Source organism: Oryza glaberrima, chromosome 3 (assembly GCF_000147395.1).
Source record: "Oryza glaberrima chromosome 3, OglaRS2, whole genome shotgun sequence".
Classification (NCBI taxonomy): Eukaryota; Viridiplantae; Streptophyta; class Magnoliopsida; order Poales; family Poaceae; genus Oryza; species Oryza glaberrima.
Genome location: NC_068328.1, coordinates 33,846,173 through 33,862,325, shown reverse-complemented (window position 1 = coordinate 33,862,325; position 16,153 = coordinate 33,846,173). Strand labels below are relative to the sequence as shown.

The 16,153-nt window shown below is 42.7% G+C and overlaps 3 protein-coding genes across 6 annotated transcripts; 1 reads left to right on the top strand and 2 right to left on the bottom strand.

The window, feature by feature from the left end:
• Positions 1–415: 415 nt before the first annotated feature.
• LOC127766056 (uncharacterized) lies at positions 416–7,891 on the bottom strand. 3 transcript variants are annotated; one of them, XM_052291077.1, is made up of 20 exons: positions 7,493–7,511; positions 7,310–7,370; positions 7,165–7,201; positions 6,751–6,812; positions 6,528–6,658; positions 6,305–6,448; positions 6,118–6,208; positions 5,771–5,904; positions 5,310–5,449; positions 4,214–4,264; positions 4,040–4,122; positions 3,900–3,954; positions 3,709–3,823; positions 2,893–3,388; positions 2,573–2,786; positions 2,372–2,442; positions 1,765–1,933; positions 1,544–1,673; positions 718–1,130; positions 416–620 (listed from the first exon to the last, which is right to left on the bottom strand). In XM_052291077.1, exons 4-20 carry the CDS (start codon positions 6,789–6,791, stop codon positions 420–422), a joined length of 2,679 nt encoding a protein of 892 aa, XP_052147037.1. In that variant the 5' UTR covers positions 6,792–6,812; positions 7,165–7,201; positions 7,310–7,370; positions 7,493–7,511; the 3' UTR covers positions 416–419. The 3 variants fall into 3 exon arrangements, with proteins under 3 accessions (XP_052147037.1, XP_052147036.1, XP_052147038.1); XM_052291076.1 differs by lacking the exon at positions 6,751–6,812 and having other exon boundaries at positions 7,493–7,891; XM_052291078.1 differs by lacking the exons at positions 7,165–7,201; positions 7,310–7,370; positions 7,493–7,511 and having other exon boundaries at positions 6,751–7,157.
• A 1,083-nt stretch (positions 7,892–8,974) lies between these two features.
• LOC127766608 (uncharacterized) lies at positions 8,975–11,292 on the bottom strand. Its single transcript, XM_052291704.1, has 2 exons — positions 11,079–11,292; positions 8,975–10,104 (listed from the first exon to the last, which is right to left on the bottom strand). Exons 1-2 carry the CDS (start codon positions 11,175–11,177, stop codon positions 9,346–9,348), a joined length of 858 nt encoding a protein of 285 aa, XP_052147664.1. The 5' UTR covers positions 11,178–11,292; the 3' UTR covers positions 8,975–9,345.
• Positions 11,293–11,370: 78 nt separating this feature from the next.
• On the top strand, positions 11,371–16,042 carry LOC127766607 (pentatricopeptide repeat-containing protein At1g74850, chloroplastic). Of its 2 annotated transcripts, none has more exons than XM_052291701.1 (5): positions 11,371–12,927; positions 13,016–13,431; positions 14,295–14,609; positions 14,699–14,806; positions 14,982–16,042. In XM_052291701.1, the coding sequence occupies exons 1-5, from the start codon at positions 11,497–11,499 to the stop codon at positions 15,331–15,333; spliced, it is 2,622 nt and encodes an 873-aa protein (XP_052147661.1). In that variant the 5' UTR covers positions 11,371–11,496; the 3' UTR covers positions 15,334–16,042. The 2 variants fall into 2 exon arrangements, with proteins under 2 accessions (XP_052147661.1, XP_052147663.1); XM_052291703.1 differs by having other exon boundaries at positions 11,405–12,927; positions 14,997–16,042.
• Positions 16,043–16,153: the final 111 nt, after the last annotated feature.

Below are 16,153 nucleotides of genomic sequence, written 5' to 3'. Positions count from 1 at the left end.
CCAGCCCACGGACGTGTTTGCGTGGGCCGTGTCCAGCCCATGACAAGCAAACGCTTTGCATGCGCCCGTAGAAGAGAAACGGTATAATGTAGACGATATAGCATAAATGGTTTGGCAAAGACCAACCATGCAATCCAATGGAGAATAGATAGGCCAATCATAGGAAGCACGTTTCTGTTTACATAAGCAAGCATTCCCATTCAAACTGTCATGATAGACGCTCGGAAGACTATCAGTCAATGTCATTAAGGGTAGAGATTGACAGGAGTGTGGGAGAAAACAATCAAACTACTGGAAACAAAATTTTGGCAGACCATGGTGGGGCTGCGAAGTTTGTGTAAAGTTCAAAGAAATGTATTAGCCTTTTGACAAGCTAGTCCGGATCACCATGCTGTTCTTCCCACGACAATCACGCTTAATTATCCTTTAGTTTTGTTCAGACCATGTTGCAAAAACTTGGAACGATACTGCTCCACAAGCGATTTATCCACACCTCCTTCCCCAGCCGGCTCTTTCTTTGTCTTTGGAGCCTTTCCTCTCCTTTGCTCCGAATGACTATCTTTTCTGTTCTTCCTCTTCGTCGGGGTGCCTGCCTGATTATGTTTACTTGACAGAGTTTGCTGCAAAAGAAAAGGTCAGTGTTAAACAACTATTTTGCTTCATCGAAATCAATAATTTTGTAGTGCCAAAAAAAACCAAAAGTCCAATATCACTTACATTCCCATCAGCAGTTGGTGGTGTTGCATCTTGTCTATCTCCATCCGACACCTTGTTTGGCTTCCGTGCTCTTTTTGCAGGCCTTTGAGCCTTTCTTTTATCTTCAACCATACTCTCCATAATGCCACTGCCACCATCTCCAGCTGCCGAAAGATCCTCTGCAGACCCTTTACCAGAGTTCGATAACTTAGATGATCTATCATGTGTTTTTCTCTTGTGCCCTTTGTTGAAAGCCCTTGTGTTATTCGCCTGAGGGCCATCAGTTGCAGAATGATCTCCTAGAGGTCTTGCCTTATCTTGTGCACCTTCTCGCAACTTATCACGACGCTCCTTCCAAATTTTCTGGAGTCTCACTTTCTCAATATTCTCAAGTGCAAATTCCACAATTGGACGGCGTTCTGCACCAAAAGTTTCTGCAAAGGACAAAAACAACAATTATAACAGGAGACAAACAGGCAAAACCAAGAAAACAATGCGGCAGCAAACAAGCAAATGCTGGTTAGAAAGGAAAGGAGGGCATTAAGAGTATGGTATGTTCTTGATGATCTTACATCGTAATAATCTGCAAATATAGAGGGAAAAAAATAAAATTACAGCTAATAGCAGCACTAAGACACATCAGGCTCATGACAGGACAAGAAACAATACAGATAGGTAGCATGAAGCCACGAACATGTGATACGGTGATTCCATGCAATGTAGGGATGCAGCACAATGCAATATAACACATTAAATCTTCTTGGAGAAAGACATGTTCCACATTATAAAGTTGCAACCGAGGCAGTTACAAACCAATATTTAGAAGCATTTGGTATAGAGGCAGTACCAGGGTTATTGTTTAGGACTCTTAGAGCCACAAGAGCGTGCTCATGTTCTTGAAAATCAACGAAGGCTACACCACGGGAATGTTTCTGTGCAGTACTGTTGCTCTTCTTTTCATTTTTCAGGATATTTACCTGTTCAAGACAAGTGCACACGCATAAGCATTATAAAAGAATACCTAGAAATAGAATAAAACAGAGGTTGAATAAAGAAAACCCAAGAAACCTTTCGAATGATGGGATTTTGCTTGTGAGCACGAGAAATAACTGCTTCTCTACAAAGCTTCTTTACGTCGTTAATGGTCATAGTCTTTGGCAGGTTGTAGATGATAAGCCTTGTTCTGGACACATGAAATTTTGGAGACTGGAGCATTTCTGCTTTTCTTCTAGCTAGCCTGCACGACAAGATCAATGATTCCTTAAACATTATTCATGAGATCCTTTGACCATGATTGAGAGCATAATCAAACTCCATCTTAAGAAGAGTACTGAACGTTCAATCAGCCAAAGAAAAACTAAATACAAATTATAGAAGAATGAGATTTGAAAAATATTTGACAAAATAAAATTAATGGGAAAAGACTATGATTCAATAGTTACAGCTGCAGTACAGAGACACCTTTTCATTATAGAAAAGCCAACAAGACACCAAATGCTGGCAATGAATTCTCAAAAAGTGCATGTGTTATCGTTTGTTCCCAGAGTAACATGAACACAACATGTAGAATGGACATTCTTACCAACTACGTTTATTCTCGGAAATGTAGAATGCAACTATATTTCTCGGAAAAAGGAAGACGCTGGCTGAAAGAAGGAAAAAGATAAACTCTTACCAACTACATTTATTCATGTCAGCATCGGACACACCTTCTGCAGCTGGTGTCCCAGCAAGTATTTCACCTTCCTGCCACGAAAATGAATCATGAGATAGGAAAAATGATTTAAGAGATATGAGAGAGAGAGAGAGAGAGAGAGAGAGAGAGAGAGAGAGAGAGAGAGAGAGAGAGAAGGGGGAACTCTGGTGAAGAGGTTACCTTTGTCAAGTATAGGTTGCGTCGATCCTCCACCTCATTCTTTGACTTCTCAAGTTCCTTTTTGTGAGCTGACTCCTTGTCCAGCGCTTTCATTATCTTAAGAGCTCTGCTCTTTATAAAGATCCCCAATCCAGGAGCAGCATTGGCAGCAGAAACGGCTGCATCAGCTGCCTCTGCTGTAGAGAACTTCAGAAAACCAGTTCCTCTAGGTCTCCTGAATAACACCAAAAAACCATGCACTAATAAGTGTATATGCAAAACTGCAAATGTCCTCTGGTTGATACAACAGGAGGAAATAAAGGGAAGATGATGAAACATACTTTGTGAGCTTGTGAAGAACTGGGAAGAAAGATTCGACCTTCCCAAATGCTGAGAAGCGCTCTGTTACCTCCTCGTTACTTAGATCAAAAGGAAGGTTGCTTATGAATATTGTCCTATCCAGCCCAGCGTCTTGTTTCTTGAATTTTGAGGCAGGAAGGGTGTTTTCCTCCTCTGCCACACGTTTAGAATTTTCTAACTTATCAGCTGCAGGTACAGATGCAGGTAAATGTGTCTGCTTCTGTTTCTTTTCTGATGTATCTTGTTCTGTTTCTGTATCTGTATCAACATCAGAACCCTCATTGCCAGATGGTTCAGCCTTCTCAGATGACTTGATCAAATTTTCAAGAATCTTTCTTGAAATATCAATTTCAGTTTCAAAATCATCATCAGCAGGACGATTGGAAGCTTCCTGATCAAGTTCATAGCTATCATCTTCTCCAACAAGATTATCTTCAGACTCCTCATCACTGCCTTTGTCAGACACATTTACCAGCTCTGTAGGGACAGCAAATTCATGATATTGCATCTTCCAAAATAATAGCTCAGAAAGCACAAAGAATTGCCAGGATTAGCAGATGAGACACAGTGTATTAAAACATTTTTAATTATGAAACAAATAAGCCAGTTGATCATCTTAAACAACATGAACCACTGTTTGCCTACCATACCAAAGAAATGGCATGGTACCTTTGTCAAAAGCCAAAGGTCCATGTTAGAATAGCTGAAGCGTATCATTGAAGTAAATAAAGATATTGCAGGTCACACAACAAACGAAGGCCAGAACTAAAATAATAGATACAAAAGTTTGTATTTACCATCATCCTTAGCGCTGGATTTTGCAGCAGCAACAGTGTATACTTTCTTTGGAACAGCCCAATCAACAGCCACAGTTCTCTTTGCAACTACTTTTCCGTTAACATTTTTTATAGCCTATTTAAGAGAAAAAAATGCAATATTAGGACTTCCAAAGATTTTTTACTCTTACTGAACAGGGTACTGACCATACATTTTCTGCATCCTGCTTACGTGTGAAAGATACAAAAGCAAAGCCTTTTGATGTCCTGTAGAAGAATGAATGAAATAGTCATAATTTCTTGTAATTTGTTTAAACTACGGAAGAAATAAAGGATTCAATGCAAAACATACCCGTTATCAGACTTCTGTGGAATGGACACATCCCATACAAATCCTGCTAAACTGAACATATCCATGATCTCCTTTACTGTAATCTGCAATAATGAAACAAACGCATATAACCTCTGTTATCTGTTTTAGATAACAAAGTTTGGAACAGGTGAAGTTTTGCATTTCATGAAGCACCTTGAATGGCAGATTCCGGACTATCACTCTCCATTTTCTGATCTTCGAGCCCTGCATAGCAATAAGCAAGTTTCAAACAGCTGCAGGTAAATGGGGAAATGGCCAAACAGAGAAAATGATAGTGGTTCGACAAAGTACTGTTAAACACCATGCAACCCTTGTGCAGAAGACAGACACTCATCAACCAAAAGTTAAGATTTTAAGTAATCTCATTCTATCTCCTACCCACCTATTAGCACAACAGCTGCAACTAGCCATGCAAGATAGTGGTGCATTATAAGCGGAGCTAAAGCTCCAGTATATCTATTGTTCCATTCACAGAATAATATTAGGATCTTTCAAACGGAAAGTTCTTTAGGTAGAAGTCCAGAAGGCCCTGCTTTTATAGAAAGCACATGTGACTAAATCTCTAGAGGCTTGTACATCTTTTACAGATATAAAAGAGAAGTTAGTGGTAGTTACGGTAGTATTTTAAGATGAAAAATATAGTAGTGCCTTTTGTAAACAATCAAATCATTCCGTCATCTACTTATGTGTATATGCATGTAGTCATCGAATCTAATGTGAATGAACTATGTAGGTTGGGGATATTTAGTTTAGATCCAATGCAATGAACAGGCACCATGTGTACTTATGAGACACTGTAACTAAATATATTTGAAACTGTAGTCAGGAGACCTGTAATGTATGTGGTATTCAAGACATTTCCAGGAGGCACAGCTGCAGGAGGTTACTGTTAATTTGAGACTCCAGAACTTGAAGTTCCAACTTCCAACCCATTTTTAATTAGCACATACCCATCCGTTTTGAATTATCGTACTAAGACATGATAACCACCTTAGGTTAGAACATAAGGACAATTAGTACTAAGACATGATAACCACCTTAGGTTAGAACATAAGGACAATTACATACAAGCATACAGCTTTGAGGAGCAACTAAATGTGAGCACGCACACTACTGCACTGGTAAACAAAGGTGAAAGAAAAACATAAGTATTTGAAATTTGTTTAATCGCAGAATAGAAACAAGCCAATCAAGCTAAAATAATGAAGTAATGGCAGCATATCAAGGTAAATATAATGCAAGAAGATACCTCCCCACCAAGTTGACGAGCCCAAACAACTGCTCCCTTGACCTCCTTACGGTGCAAGTGAACAACTGAATCCCAGGCTGATGTCACACTAGCAAAAAGTACAGCTGCTGCATCTGTTGTGCATCCATCTCGTTCAAGCCCTGTTGAGAATGATGGCCATATTCTATAATTTACACCAATTCAAGAACATGCTAGTGGTATTAAAGGAAAATAATTGTGTACTTGGAGCTTGGAAAAGCAAACGATACAGAAACTAAGGTCAAGACGTGTCCTGCAAAAGTACAGCATGAACTGGAAAACAGAAAATATGAGATATAATTCAAGACTACTACAATCAGCCTTAACTTTCATGTCAACAAAATAATTTGACTCAAAGAACTTCCACCAGAGCAATTTCGACCTAGTGACATGGTATACAATTAAAAAAAGAACTGAAAAAGGAGTAGATTAGGAAGTCATACCATGGAGCTCCATTTCCTCTTTAGGAAGTGGATAGTTGACAGATACAACTGTGCCAATCTCTCCAGCTAGACGAAAAACTTCACTTGCCATAGCAAAGTCTCGGAGACCACCGAATATCACAGTTTTTGCAATCCTTCATCATAATCAATTGCATATGTTATATTGTCACACTGGGTTAAACTGGATAAAAATAAACAATTACAGCATATATCCTTGAAAAAACTAAGAATGGTGAGGTCATGAAAAGCAAACTAGAACAGGATGGCAAAATTTCAGCATATTTACTTCAATTTTTTTTTAGGTAATGCTATAATGCCTTGATGGTATAGAATATTTGAGTCCACACCTTTGCTTTTCTGAGCTTTTCACCTTATCAGTATTGAAAATGCTAACTTCCTTTGATACTGTAATATCCTTTTTCAACAACTGTAGTGGTTCTGGTTCAGTAAAACATGATGCATCAGAAAATTAAAGCGTCGAGAAAATTTAAGAATGGAAACAGTGCTGGAATCTGGGTAATTTTCCTTTCAAACCTGCATCTTTTTTATGAGAGGTCTCCTTATGTTTTGCAGTAGAAGTATCATCTTCTTCATTTGTTGCATCAGCATCCTGGGCTTCATTTGTTGAATCGGCATCCTTGGCTTCATTTGTTACATCGGCATCCTTGGCTTGCATGGCTTACATGCAAAAGCAGCCAGGCGATCAGAATCTCAATCAATTGAAATTCAGAAGCAACTACCAGGAATAGAGATTTACCGTTTTCCTTCTTCTGTAAACGCTCCTTCAGTGGAGCACGATGTGTTGCTAGCTTAACTCTAATTTTTCTACCAGCAACAGAAAATCCATCCTTTTGCTGAATAGATCGCTCAGCATCTTTAACAGTTGCACTGTATTAATGTAAACAAGTCAAATATATATATATATATATATATATATATATATATATATATAAAACAGGTTACAGGCCAGTTTTGTATGCCTTGTGCCTAGATCTTTTTCAGCAGAAAGATATTCCTTCATGAATGATCACACATGACACATCTGTATTTGAGAAAAAAGAATCGAGCTATATCAACCAAACTCTTATGGTTTCGCTTGTTCATTAGTGCAGTATATAATATACGGCGAAAACTTTGTGCAGTACTCCTTCTAATAAGAACTAACTATTGGTTTGGTTTATCTTCTGTTAGGGACCTGATAGTCTGATACTACACAGTAACACAGACACACCACCACTAGAGACACTGAACAATGAATTTACGCTTAGCATTGAGAAATTTGCTCACTAGACCAGTACACTCACGATCAAAAGCAGTTGTGGAATTCTGGAAATATGGTAAAGGGAAACGCATTTTCATTGAAAACACCTACAAAAGCAACCACTGATACTTACAACTGTACGAATCCAAAGCCTCGGCTCGTCTCCGACCCTGCATTAGAAACAAACATTATCGCATAAGCGAAGCCCTTAATAATAAGCACCACCAAACACCAAACAACTCTGGCTAAACAGCCATGGAATTCCTTAATTCTCTTACCTTTCGGCGCGACCATGAAGCAGCGCCTCACCGGCCCGACCTCGCTGAACACCGCCTCGAGCTACATAACAGTAATACATCACATCATACCGCGTACCACAACACTGATCCCCCCGAAATAGCACAATCCTAACCCCTTTTAAGCTTCGCAGAGGAGAAAAGGCTAGGGGGGCACACGCTTACATCGGCGGACTTGAAGGTGTACGGCAGGTTGGAGACGAACACGGTGGAGGGGCTGTGGCCTCCGCCGGCGGCCGCGTCGCCTTCCGTGGCTGCTCCCCCGCCGCCGCGCTGCTTCCGCTTACCCATCGCCGCTCGCCGGTGTCGCGGGGGAGGAGGAGGCGTGTGAAGCTCTCCAGTAACTCGACGAGGGCTTTTGTTGGGCTAGGGTTTAATGATGACTAGATGGGCTGGACCGCCGCCACCCAGCTAGCTCCAGATCTCTCCGCACCTCGCTCTCGCGATCAGAAGCTCGGTGAGGCGGTGAGGCCACTAGCTTAGCTGGGGACGAGGATGAAGCGCGCTCGCCGCAGCTGCCGCCGGCGACGACGAGCAAGGCGGCCGGCGTGCGTGAAGCCTCTACGTTGCGGTGCGTTGATTCGCACCGGAACTGGAAGGTCCAGGATGTATGTGTCGGGCCGTTCTGTGGGCCGCTTCCAGCCCACGGACGTGTTTGCGTTGGAAGCCCATGACAAATACAGCCCTACAGGGGAGTTCGAGATTCTGAGAACTAACATGCAAGAATGTAAAACTGGAAAACCCGGTTTCTAATCACTTTTAGTTAGTTTTTTGGATTCTATTATCGTAGATCTTAAAAATCTAGGAAAAATTTTGAAGCTACTCTATCCGTTTCATATTGTAAGACTTTCTAGCATTGCCTATATTCATATAGATGTTATAATAAATCTATACACATCATTAACATCTATATAAATGTGGGCAATGCTAGAAAGTCTTATGATATGAAAAAAATGTGGACAATGCTAGAAAGTCTTATGATATGAAACGGATGGAGTATATGTTATAGGAAAAATTGTGACTGCTAAAAGCTACTCCCTCCGGTTTCATTTTAATTGACGTTTTGGACAACGACACGGTCTACAAAATATATCTTTGACCTTATTTTTCTATTATAATATATATAATAAATAAATGCATGTTTACTTTTATTGTAGTGTTTTCAAAGACAAATTTATATATGTTGTTCTAGTTTCTTTAAACTAAATATTTTTAAAGTTATTGATGGTCAGAGTTATAAAAGTTTGACCTCAATCTTGTCTAAAGCGTCAATTATTATATAACCGGAGGGAGTATTCGAATAGTGCCTCGGATCAAGCAGACGAACTCAGCTTGTTTGTGGCTGGTACATGGTCAAGTCTCATTGTTTACTTATCAGCCACAACAAAAATGTGAATTTTGAAACGTTGATTTTGAGATATTTTTTTTAAAAAAAATCAGTATTGGCTTCTAAATCGCTAATACACAGCTGTAAAAGTTTTGCCTATAAATTCTTTTGGTTGATTTGTTTGTTTTTCTAACCGCTTATCAACCATTGAGCAAACGATGAGAGGCTTATTCTCATGGAATTTCCCAACATTACGTTTCATTCGATTCAACAGACACATCAGACATCATGATATTCTTGTAGTAACTACTTTGATGTAGTTATAGTTCCAGAAACTTGCTCGTACATTCTTTTCGCTGATATGGTTTACTCGTACATTCGATAATAACAGGACCCATATTACAAGTGCAGTAAGATAAGGAATCCAGACTAGCACATATACACACCAAAATAGAAGAACACCCAAAATAAAAGGGTTGGAACTTTATTGCTAATTGCTCATAGGACCATTCATAGCTAAGTCCACCAAGTCAGTCTGATTTCTGATTCTTTTACTCTTTTGAAGGGAGTCAGAGACCAACAGCAGCATCTCATTTCAGACATGTTTACAGATACTGCTGCCATCTGAAGGTTGCAAAGAACTTGTTGCTATCTTTTGGAACTGGAGATAAATCGACAAGGCTAACAGCTACTATGCATTCTTATGCCAAAGGGATCTGAAAGGCAGCTGAGAAAGCCATGAGGATTCAGAGCGTGGTGATCTAGCGGCATGAGAAGCGTTTGTGCCAGTGGAAGCGTCCTGCCAAAACTTTAGAACATAAAGGCTTTCTTCTTCAGTGCATCTCTTCAAGAGAACACGTGATGCATAGCCCTTCTCATTCATCAAATGACAGATATCCAGAGGATCGTTATCTTCAAGAGCAATCATATACAGCCACCCTCTTTCAGATAGCAGCTCACGCACAGCAGGAAGGATCCGATCAATCACTTGGCGCCCGTTTATACCTCCAGCCCAAGATGAAGCGATGCCATTGGACTCGATTTCTTCCTCAGGTGTTGGTACATAAGGAGGGTTCACAACAACAACGTCAACCAAACCATGCAGGCGTTTCTCAAGACCTGACACAATATCAGTAGCAATCACGTCTGCATGGACGCCATGGGCTTCAAGGGTTGCTTGAGTTGTCTCCACAGCATGTTGATTGATATCAGTAGCGAGGTACTGGGTTCCTGAGCCTAACTGCCTGAGCATGATTGCTAGAGATGTGATAACATAGCCACTGCCACATCCTATCTCCATGCATAATCTTGGCTTTAGTGTCAAAAGTTGTGCTTTGTCAGAAAGAAGCGCATCGACAAGTGCAAAGGAATCATCACATGGTTCATACACCTCTGGATGGCTTGCAACGAGTTGAATCTGTGCGGTGTTTAATGTCCTTCCTGATAAAGACTGCAATAGAAAGTGTCACCATGCGGATATTAAAAGCAACATACATTACTCAAATAAATTATTCCTTACTGAAAACATGTAATTTTACTGAGATAACTTGGGCTGAAGGTGCTTGTATCTTAAAACAGTAAACGACAAGGAAACAAATCGGACAACTTGCTATGACGGAGGACAATACAAAATACTTTTTTTTATAAAGCAACAAGAGCAATTGCTCATTGTACAAATGTCACCTAGACCTCATGATTCCTCCGACTGTGTTTTTCTTGGATATTAGTTTTCTGTTCAGGACAATAATGTTGCATGTACTAGACAAGTTCCATTGCTATGCTTGGATTGATCAGGAGGGGAAAAAATACAGAAGAAACATGTATGCTCATCAATACATACAAAGAAATTTGTAGGTAGCTAAACTGAACTGTGGACAGCTCATTTAAACGTTGTGGTAAAGCACAAGTTTCCAATAGGGCCAGGAATCAAGCAATTAGTGTTGACGTAAAGCTAGCAATCAGATATATCAGAATGAAAAGAAAATGGTTCAGACTTCAGACAGGGGCACAGGGCTAGGCATCATAACCAGGTTCATCGAACAAAAAGAAGAATCTTTTGCCTTCACAGTCTTTCTTCCCATACGACTGTGTCGGCTTAGCTGATAAGCGTTCATCCCCATATCCTCTGAAAAGCTTATTGCCTAATTGAAGCCAACAGAATCTAAAGGCGGCAGTGCCGTATTTCAGCGATCTTGTTCTTTTTCCCATCCCATCTTTCACAAGAATCCAAATTCGATCGTTACAAATTATGATTAACTGCCTACAGAAGATTGGCCAAGGATTCAGATTCCAAAACCAAATCCAAGCTAAGCTTCGCCAAGGGAGATTGCTCATATGGAGATTCAATGTCGCTTACACTCATCGCCCGATCCCAAAGAGGAGAACTGACACGGGGGAGGGGAGGGACTGAAAAGGAGAGCTCACCTTGCCCCTCCTGGGGAGCCCCTTCTCGTCGCTGTTGGTGGAGAGCTCCGACAGCCTCCCCTCCACCGCCGACACCGCCGCGCTGTCGCCGCCCGCCATGGAGCAATCGGAGCAGCAAGAGGAGGAGAAAGCCGGAGCGGCGGAGAGATAGAGAGAGAGAGAGAGAGGCTGCGGCGGCGCGTGCAGTTGCCTATTGGGGAAAAAGAGAAGAGAGAGAGATAGAGAGAGAAGTGGAAGGGCCAAGCTGGTCAGGCTTAGCCAACTCGAGTCCGACTCGCTCGCGTCGCACCCGCGCCTCTCGGAGTCCGACTCTATCCACTCCCGCGACGAAAAATCTCTCCCCAAAATCTACTACGCGAAGGGAGTGGAATCCTAAACCCCTCCTCTTCCTCCTCGTCGTCGTCGTCGGCGGCGGCGGATGGTGGATGCTCCCATGGCGCTCGTCTCCACCACCGCCACAGTCGCGTCGCCGTCCTACCACTACTGCGACCTGCTGTTCCCGCCCGCGAGGAGGTGGTGTTGCAGGGCGAGGAGACGCGGCGGGGGCGGGGGGCGGGTCGCGGTGGTGGCCGCGAGGGCGCCGAGGGAGGCGGCGGCGGCGGCGGTGGTGGTGGAGAATGGGGGGCACTCTTACGAGGTGGAGTCGCTGATCGACCGGCTGAGCAACCTGCCGCCGCGGGGGTCCATCGCGCGGTGCCTCGAGACGGCGCGCCACCGGCTCACGCTGCAGGACTTCGCCGCGGTGTACCGCGAGTTCTCCCGCCGCGGCGACTGGCAGCGGTCGCTCCGGCTGTTCAAGTACATGCAGCGCCAGTCGTGGTGCCGCCCCGACGAGCACATCCACGCCATCGTCATCGGCGTGCTCGGGCGCCAGGGCCCCGCCCTGCTCGACAAGTGCCTCGAGGTATTCCATGACCTCCCCTCCGAGTCGCGCACCGCGCTCTCCTACACCTCCCTCATCGCCGCCTACGCGCGCAACGCGCTGCACGAGGAGGCCCGCGAGCTGCTCGACCAGATGAAGGCCTCCGGCGTCGCGCCCACCGCCGCCACGTACAACACCGTGCTCGCCGCCTGCGCTCGCGCCACCGATCCGCCGGTCCCGTTCGACATGCTGCTCGGCCTCTTCGCTGAAATGCGCCATGACCCTTCCCCCTCCGTTCGTCCCGACCTCACCACCTACAACACCCTCCTCGCCGCTGCCGCTGTACGCGCTCTCTCCGACCAGTCCGAGATGCTGCTGCGCACCATGCTCGAGGCCGGTGTCTTGCCGGACACCGCATCTTACCGCCATATTGTTGATGCCTTCGCTGGTGCTGGTAACCTCTCCCGTGTGGCCGAGCTGTTTGCCGAGATGGCAGCAACGGGGCACACTCCAGACCCATCTGCGTATCTTGGGCTGATGGAAGCTCACACGCGGGTTGGTGCCACTGCTGAAGCGGTAGCTGTGCTGCGGCAGATGCAGGCTGATGGCTGTCCGCCGACAGCTGCGACATACCGTGTCTTGCTTGATCTGTATGGCAGACAGGGGAGGTTTGATGGCGTGCGCGAGCTCTTCCGCGAGATGAGAACAACTGTACCTCCAGACACAGCCACATACAATGTCCTGTTCCGCGTTTTTGGGGACGGTGGCTTCTTCAAGGAGGTGGTGGAGCTCTTCCAAGATATGCTTCACTCTGAAGTAGAGCCTGATATTGATACATGTGAAAACGTCATGGTTGCGTGTGGTCGTGGTGGACTCCATGAGGATGCAAGGGAAGTTCTTGACTATATCACAACAGAAGGAATGGTGCCTACTGCAAAGGCCTACACTGGCCTAGTTGAAGCGCTTGGCCATGCAGCTATGTATGAGGTCAGATGTTGTATCATATATTGATGAATTGACTCTTAAGATACCCCTTTTGTGATAAAATGTTTCATGATGTTATATTTGATTCCAGGAGGCTTATGTTGCATTCAACATGATGACTGAAATTGGAAGCTTGCCAACTATAGAGACCTACAATGCTCTTGCAAATGCATTTGCAAAGGGTGGCCTTTTCCAGGAGGCTGAGGCCATCTTTTCTCGAATGACCAACAATGCTGCTATTCAGAAAGACAAGGATTCATTCGATGCTCTCATTGAAGCGTATTGCCAGGGTGCACAGTTAGATGATGCAGTTAAGGCATACATGGAGATGCGGAAGTCCAGGTTTAATCCAGATGAACGCTCCCTTGAGGGGGTACTCAATGCCTACTGCATAGCAGGTGTTATAGATGAGAGCAAAGAGCAGTTTGAAGAACTTCAGTCCATGGTGACTGTTCCTAGCATTATTGCTTATTGCATGATGTTGTCACTCTATGCCAGGAATGACAGGTAACTATCAAAGAAACCTTCATGCTGTTTTAATTAAAACTTATGTGGTTCTGATTGTAAATGTAAAGCATTGAGAGTGATAAATAGGGAATAACTTTAATCAACTAAACTGGCTGGTTTTGGGGCTGTAGAAAAATATATTTGGACTAGCTATGTGGGGCCCAAATGTCAGCCACAAGGAATGTTTAAAGGAGTAAAGATTTGATTAATCACATAAATGACCATAAAAATATATTTAGATTTGATTAATCACTATATGGAATTTGAAATATAAATTTTATATATGACCATAAAAAAAACTTCCTCTAAGTAACATGGGGCTAGGTCTAGGGGCAATCGCATGTCTGTTTTGTGAAATTCCATAAAATTTGAATGGCGGTTTGATAGATTAGGAATTCTACCCCCTTTGTTGGTCCAGTTAACTTGATATGCCATATGCATGTAATGCTGCAAGTCTGTAACACACTTGTTGCTCCAATCTTGCAATTTTACTCTCATTTCATACGCTGCAGAACTTTATTATTCTACCGATTCATATTTCTAGAGACCACTTGTTTCTTTATGGTCCTTGAGGGGTTTGAATTCATATTTGTACCTTAAAATTTGAGAAAGATCTGGGCTGTGATATCTTTCCTTTTTTCCTTTGTTCTCTCTTCCTGTTATTTATCCTGCTTAAATCATTTAGAGTTTTGGCCAGCATCATTCAGGTAGCATTGATAGGCACAAGGCCAAAACTTGAATACTTTGATCTAAAAGCACTTAATATTAGAACAACACAAGGTACTATAAATGATGTGGACATCAAAATTTCTAGAATCCTTAAAATGTAATGAAACTACAACATAACCGATGTACAATTTCAGGTGGACAGATGCTTATGATCTGTTGGAAGAAATGAAAACAAACCATGCTAGTAGTACACATCAAGTGATTGCTTCCATGATCAAAGGGGAGTATGACGATGACTCCAATTGGCAAATGGTCGAATATGTTCTTGACAACAGTAACTTGGAAGGCTGTGACTACAGTTTACGATTCTTTAATGCACTCCTTGATGTCCTTTGGTGGTTTGGCCAGAAGGGTCGAGCTGCAAGGGTTTTGGATCAAGCATTAAAATATGGGCTCTTCCCTGAGTTATTTCGTGATACCAAGCTGGTCTGGTCTGCAGATGTGCATAGGTAATATTATTTATCACTCTCATCTGTTTCTGTGAGTGATCCAGTTTTTTTATTCGTCAAGCGGTGCTTAAGGTTGTTTGCATTTGCAGGATGTCAGTAGGTGGATCATTAGTGGCTGTGTCAGTGTGGCTCAATAAACTTTATGATAGACTAAAAGGCGATGAAGATCTTCCTCAGTTAGCCTCAGTTGTTGTATTGTAAGCTTTTAGCTTAAGATTTACCATGTTCTATAGTTATATCATGATATGTTCTAGCACTGTTCTGGAATCGAGTTCATGATTCCCATGATTATTTCTTGTCTTTTCACTTGCATAAAGAAATGCAATACGTAGCTACTTATACATTTTTCCGTTTACTCTAATTGACTGACAGTTCTCTGATTGCCAGGAGGGGACAAATGGAGAAAAGCACGGTTACAAGGGGATTGCCGATTGCAAAAGTTGTGTACTCTTTTCTGAACGATACACTATCATCATCCTTCCATTATCCAAAATGGAACAAGGGACGAATCATATGTTTGAAGTCCCAGTTGAAAAAGCTCCAGGCAGCCATAGATTCTTCCAATGGTGCTGCAATTTCTGGTTTTGTTCCCATGACAAACTCTCACTTGCCATCCCCTGGTTCCAAATTGTACACTAGGGAGTCCCAAGCTGATAATGGTTCTGCCCATTTGACTGATGAAACCTTGGTAGAAGAAAAGGAATCAGAACTCCTTGCACTGTGAGTTTTCAGGAGCTTGCTGCCTCCTTCCTTTTGCAGATGCGATGTTATCTGGCCGAACAAGGGAAGATAAGACACAGAATGTCTCACAATTTTGAAGTTTGGGCAATCAGATCGTCCTAATGTGCAATGAGATGGCCTTATGCCTTTGCAGTGCTCTCTTGCTTCACTATATGCAGTGGACGTGACTCCCAATATCCACAATCTTGCCTAGAACCCAGCACATAAGCATGAGTTCGTGATACTGGATTTGCGCTAACTTGATAGACAATGCTGGACTTCCAGTTGTGTTTCAGGATGTAGCACTTAGTAGGGAGAATCAGAGTATGCATGTTGTTGTTAGTTGCTCACTTGTTCTATATGACATCTCGTGCCTGCCCCATTCGGCAAGAACGAACCCTGTCTGGAATATATGGATTCACTCGATGCAAGTAAAACATGCTGATGAGTCAGTGGAACACATCAGTCATCGATACGTTTCTGATGGAAATAATATCGGGAGTTTGTATCACCGTATGGTTCCAGTTCCTACATGATGTATCTGTGTGCCCGATCTTTTTAATGCAAGCTGCCTTCTAAAAATATTCTTGTGTATGATGCTGCCATGCTGGTGTTTGTTTTTGAATTCGTGGTGTAAGATCTTGAAAGCTTATATAAGTAACAAATATGATGGTTTAATTTGTGCAATGACATTAATAGACGTGTCAAGAAAATACTTTTATGTAGTTATATTTTATATAATTCGTATGAATATATGATCAGAGAAGAGTATGTAATCAAGCCTGTGCGAGCGAGTATTTTGTAGTAAACTGTAATGATATAAT